The sequence below is a fragment of the Astatotilapia calliptera genome, chromosome 10 (assembly GCF_964374335.1).
Source record: "Astatotilapia calliptera chromosome 10, fAstCal68.1, whole genome shotgun sequence".
NCBI lineage: Eukaryota > Metazoa > Chordata > Actinopteri > Cichliformes > Cichlidae > Astatotilapia > Astatotilapia calliptera.
In genome coordinates, this window is record NC_137431.1 from 20,100,034 (window position 1) to 20,105,917 (window position 5,884).

The 5,884-nt window shown below is 42.2% G+C and overlaps 1 protein-coding gene across 2 annotated transcripts; it reads left to right on the forward strand.

Annotated features, from left to right (window-relative positions):
* Positions 1-1,239: 1,239 nt before the first annotated feature.
* Positions 1,240-5,569, forward strand: LOC113031206 (pyruvate dehydrogenase E1 component subunit alpha, mitochondrial-like). 2 transcript variants are annotated; one of them, XM_026183184.2, is made up of 11 exons: positions 1,240-1,381; positions 1,771-1,839; positions 1,913-2,086; positions 2,277-2,403; positions 2,789-2,880; positions 3,003-3,095; positions 3,273-3,428; positions 3,946-4,017; positions 4,094-4,161; positions 4,533-4,641; positions 4,905-5,569. In XM_026183184.2, exons 1-11 carry the CDS (start codon positions 1,334-1,336, stop codon positions 5,067-5,069), a joined length of 1,173 nt encoding a protein of 390 aa, XP_026038969.1. In that variant the 5' UTR covers positions 1,240-1,333; the 3' UTR covers positions 5,070-5,569. The 2 variants fall into 2 exon arrangements, with proteins under 2 accessions (XP_026038969.1, XP_026038970.1); XM_026183185.2 differs by having other exon boundaries at positions 1,314-1,385.
* The last annotated feature ends 315 nt before the right edge of the window (positions 5,570-5,884 follow it).

Consider the following 5,884-nt stretch of genomic DNA (forward strand, 5'->3'; position numbering starts at 1 on the left):
TCCCTGCCTCTCCCCACCGCAGGGAAAAGGGTAACACCACCTGGGTCTGGGTGCAGTTCCCCCCTCCAGGGGCAAGGGTACCTAGACCCGGTTTGTAGAGTACGCTTGGGGAGTGTGATCGTGTGTACGTCTCTTTATGTCTGTCTCCACGTTAGTTGAGTGTGGAGTAAGTGCATATGAGAGCATGAGGGTGGGAATGGATGTTTGTATATGTGTGTGCCTGTATGTCTGTGTCTATATGTCAGGTTGGGTATCAGACGTCACCTCTCTGGGGACATCTCAGGCCCTCCAAGGTTTGGAGGCCTATCTCCACCCACCACCACTTCCCCTGCCAGTGGCGGACTCCCTCAGGTGTCGGTGCGTTGGTGGTTCTTTGTGTCTGGGGGTGTGCATCCGGGTACACACCGGCTCACTCCTTGGCGGCCGCTTATCGGGGCCTGGAGCCTTTCTTGGCCTCAAGACAACAATTCTGATGGCTAAAGATCCAAACGGAACACAAAAAAAAAAAAAAAAGAAGCATTAAAGAATTGCACTGTTATGCTATATAGGTGAAAGGTTTTATTGCAGATATGAAACTAATGGTTGTGATTGATTCTGTAACACAAATTTATACAAATACCTTTACAAAGTGGATAGACATACTGCAGAAACGTATAGGTCATACCTAAAAGGGCATTTAAACTACCATTATGACTGGCAGGGACCACATCCTCAGCTGGACTGAGAATATTTCTTCAAAGACATGTAGGATGTAACAGAAACAGATCAAGGCCTGAGACTGTGGTTACGTCAGTATGACACCAGCTCCCAAGTTAGACAGATCCTTTATTATGTTTTATTTTATTTTAAAAATTGATTTCAAGGATCCTAACAAGCTCATGCAGCAATTTTCCTTGTTTAAAAAGTATACGACACAGTATGAAATGTGGCAACCACAGTGGGCCAAACACGGCTATGGCCAAGTTTTATCACACCAATTTTACACCTTCTACACAATAATTTAACACCCTTTATTCAATAAAACACACCCCATTTATCACGGCACACAGATCACCTGAGAGTATCAGGCTCTTTATGATCATCAATAGTATGCCTACATTTTCTTTTAAAATCAACAGCATCCAATCCTTTAATCAGTAAACTGTTAACGAACGCCACTCCTTCCTGCAGGTGCAGTCACTTTACCCTGATTACCTCCGGTGCTTTCACTTCACTCTGTGCTATGCACATCAGAGGGATCGCCGTCAGCTGTGTTTTTTAGCTGCCAATATTTAAGACAGGGAAGAGGCCCTAAGCCACAAGGACAGTTGTGTCTTGGGTTAGTGTAGGCGAAATGTTGGCCAGTATTGCAAGTGTGTTTCGAGTGACTGCCTGGAAGAATGCAAGTACTCAGTTTTTATTTTATTGTGACCTGAGTTAAAATCTTTGTTTTTTGTTCTTGTTTTTATTTAAACATTAAAGCTTTAGTGCTAAAATATTATTTGCACTGGATAAGAACTTTTAATTTGTTTCAGATGATGGCTTGAGACTACTGGAAACTGACAGTTGGCTTAAAGACTGTTCAGTGCATGGCTTAACTACAAACCTGGTTCTACAAAGGAGACATTCTTTTGGCTTGTTGGGGAAAGAACCACTAGTGTTTTAGTTGCATTGAGTGATTAATGGGAACAGCGCTTGAGGAAAAAATGTCTTGGAAGCATCATCTCTGTGGCTGTCTCCATATGACATGCATTGCTTTTAAAGACTAAGTGCTTAAATTTGTTTCAACAGGGTGCTGCACTGATTATGTCAGCACGCACATTCACTGATTTCACAACTCGGGCTACCTTTGAAATAAAGGTAAGATTGACAGTGAGGTCTTGAACACAGACTGGCACTTGGCACTCTGACTCATGGGTATTTGCTTCTCCAGAAATGTGACCTCTTCCTGCTGGATGAGGGCCCTGCCACTCAGGTGGTTTTGACTCGTGATGAGGGTCTGCAGTACTACCGCACAATGCAGGTCATGAGACGTATGGAGCTGAAGGCAGATCAGCTGTACAAGCAGAAGATGATTAGAGGATTCTGTCACTTGTATGATGGCCAGGTTGGGTTTTTTCTTCATCTACAATGAAACTCATGGCTGGTATACATTGAATACCTGCTAAAGATCTGAAACTGGCTTTGAACTGCAATCTGATTGCAGTAACACAGTACTATTATTGTAAAATACTCTTTGGCTACTCTTCAGAATCTCCCTTTAGGTCCAGACACGTGAAGTTGTTTTCTCATAATAGGAAGCCTGTGCTGTTGGTCTTGAAGCCTCAATTAACTTGTCAGACCACCTGATCACAGCATATCGTGTCCATGGCTACACTTACACCCGGGGAGGGACTGTCAAGGAGATCATGGCTGAGCTCACTGGTGAGTTGTTGAAGACTAAAGATCAGTAAACATGGGACTCATTTTGGCAACTCCACTGTGAACGTGGCAGTTGTAAGTGTTCAGTTCTTGCCAGAGTAACTTGACAGGTTTTTAATATTTCGAAAAAGTCAAGCTATTGAGGTTCAGAAACTTAAAGATTATCCTAAAGAGCCCAGTACATGGAGTACTACAGTTACAAGATGACAATAGAAATGTCTCCCTAATTGGATGAAGGTGGCACAATTGTGGCTTGCCCTTGGTGGTTTACTCCTTGAGATTAAGGCTCTAAGACGTTTTTGGCATCACTGAATCAAGGAACAAATGGCAATAAGTACTCTGAGATGGAAATACTTTCGTTATGTCAACTAATGTTTTCCATGCACAGGCAGAAGAGGTGGAATTGCAAAGGGCAAGGGCGGCTCTATGCACATGTACTGCAAAACCTTCTATGGTGGAAATGGAATTATTGGTGCTCAGGTAAATGTCATCTACGTGTCTTTTTGCCTTCTATGGTTTAAACATGTCATTGGTTTGGAACTGACACTTGTTGTACATTTAGACTTTAACACTAATGTCCACACAATGTGGGATTTCTCTAGGTTCCTTTGGGTGCTGGTGTTGCACTTGCTTGCAATTACCTGGGCAACAATGAGCTGTGTGTCTGTCTCTATGGTGATGGTGCTGCCAACCAGGTATGTAGTTTTTATTTTGTATGTAAATGGGTTGAAGAGCAACGCTTGGCTCTGCACGGCCAGTATCTGTCAAATATGTGCTAAATGCACAACATGACTAAACTCTAGGAAGTCTTGAAGCTGTAACTTCACAACTTTGCAGGACAACCTTTAAAAAGCCTTGTGTATATTCAACAGGGCCAGATCTTTGAAACGTACAACATGGCTGCTCTCTGGAAGCTGCCTGTTATCTTTGTCTGTGAGAACAACCGCTATGCCATGGGCACCTCAGTGGAGCGAGCTGCAGCCAGCACAGATTACTACAAGAGAGGAGAGTTCATTCCTGGTCTGAGGGTAGGGGGTCTGGCGTGCTTCGGCACATCTCTCATTACTTGTAAAATAGTGCAGCTCAAAATGACAGTTGCTCTCATTTTGCAAAGTCTTGCACTCTTTAATCAAAATGGCAATTATTCAATCTGGGTTTGTTTAGTTAAAAATGCATGTCTGAACTCTTTGTTTCAAACACAATGCAAACTAGCTGGAAGTGAGAAATGGCAGCCTCAAATGGTCAGGTAAATGGCCTGTATTTTGTATAGTGCTATACTAGTCCCTAAGGACCCCAAACCACTTAACACATTCAGTCATCCACCCATTCTCACACACTAGTCTAATGTTGAATTCTGAAGTTCACTATCAGACTGCAATACAGAAAAGTATACCAAGTCTGACTCCTTGTAGGTTTGACTAATTTAAAATTTGTCTGGTGCAACCATGGACTTGCATATGGACCCTGTCAGTTTTTTTTTTTTTTTTTTGTTTGTTTGTTTGTTTTTTTGGTAAGATGAGATTAAAACTCAGTAACTGTGCACAGGTGGATGGAATGGATGTTCTCTGTGTCCGGGAAGCAACCAGATTTGCTGCTGATCACTGTCGCTCTGGGAAGGTATGTTTCAAAATGCTTAATTGTCATGTGCAGGATATGAAACTTGTCTCGCTGAAATTCTTTGTCCTTTGCTCAGGGTCCTATTCTCATGGAACTCCAGACATACCGCTATCATGGACACAGCATGAGCGATCCTGGACTTAGGTAAACATCTACTTGAGCCAGCTTAAGTTGCTGCAACTTAAGCTGGCTCAAGTTCTTGTTTAATCTTACAAATGTCCTTTGCCATTCCTGTGGCTCTGATCTCTGCTCCTTGGTCTCATGTATGCCCTCTGTAGTGGCTAGTTCTGCCTACAGAATTTCAGTATCTTCTGCTAGATTTCTCCATTTGACAGACTTGATGCTTCAAAATAACTTAAGTCTATCAGTTTCTAATCTGCATAGAAATGGCTTATTGAAAATTTCAAGGCACTAATTTTTCACTTTGAGCATCTAAATCACTTTTAAATGCTCAAAGAACATTTTTTGGCAACCCTTGTGCATCCCTACAACTGCTGCACCATCTCCCCCTCTAGCTACCGCACACGTGAGGAGATCTGGGAAGTGCGCAGTAAGAGTGACCCCATCGCCATGCTAAAGGACCACATGCTCAGCCACAACATGGCTAGTGTGGAGGAACTCAAGGTAGGAGATGCAGAAATCAAACTTATGAGCAACACTTCTGACAGTTTAGACCTTTTCTTTGCAGCGAGTAATGGAAGTCTGACTAGCTAAGCATACTAACATTTGTGATCTCACTTGAACTAGTATTAATGGCATGCTTTACATGTGAGGATAATGAAAGGGCTGCAACTCCATTTAAAATGAGATCCTCCAGGTTTCATCACATGTCTTGCAGAATTGCCTCCTATACTGGGAGATGCCTTGTTTAACTGTCATTTCTGTAGGGAATTGATGTGGAAGTGAGGAAGGAGATTGAGGATGCAGCTCAGTTTGCCACCACAGACCCAGAGCCCCCACTGGAAGAACTGTGCAACCACATCTTCTACAATGAGCCGCCTTTTGAGGTGCGCGGAACAAACCTGTGGACCAAGCTGAAGTCTCTTAGCTAAAGCTTTTGACAACCGCCTGTCCTTAATGCACACAATGTACGTTAAACTTGAGCCTCACACCAGAGAGGACAAGATCAGGTTCACTTTACTACCTCAAGTCTTGAAATTGCTACAGTGAAGTGTTAATGTTATCAGTGTAAGATTTATACCTACATTTATGCTCTTCACCATATTTACATTGGCCAGAAATGTTTAGTGATTGGCTTCTGGTAGATTTCATCTTTTTACTTCAGCCACATTCCTTAAATCTCTGACTAGATTATTTGCTGTGTAATCTAGTAATTTTTGAGGTGCTGTAAATGTTTAGTGTCAAAGGATGTATGACCTTAACATGGCTTTGTGCTCCATATGCTTAAAGAAGTCAAATTGAGAAAGTGCTTGTCTTCACATGGTAACTTTTCTTGACACAACTGTCTAAGGTTTAATCTGACTCAAGTTGAGCGGATGTGTTTGCATAGTACTCAAATCCTGAGGCCCTTTAAGAGTGGATTCATTTCAGGCTTGACTTGAACTAGAAATGTGAACCCTAACATTGGGTGACAAGTTTGTGCATCTGAAGACTTAACATGCTTCTGTCACTGCTGGATTTAGACTTCAGGCCAACTTTAACAAACTTTAGGCTTCAATGTCTTAAGATTATGGTTGCAGCTCTGACAAAGAACAATGGTCTATGAATGTCTAGTCTCAATACCTACAAAACTAAGAGGAAAATGGCTTTAAACTAGTGCATGATCAAATTTTATCAGAATGGTCTATGTAGCCTTCTCTAAGGGACACTCAAGAAATACCCTACTTGATCCCTTTCCCAAGAAGTC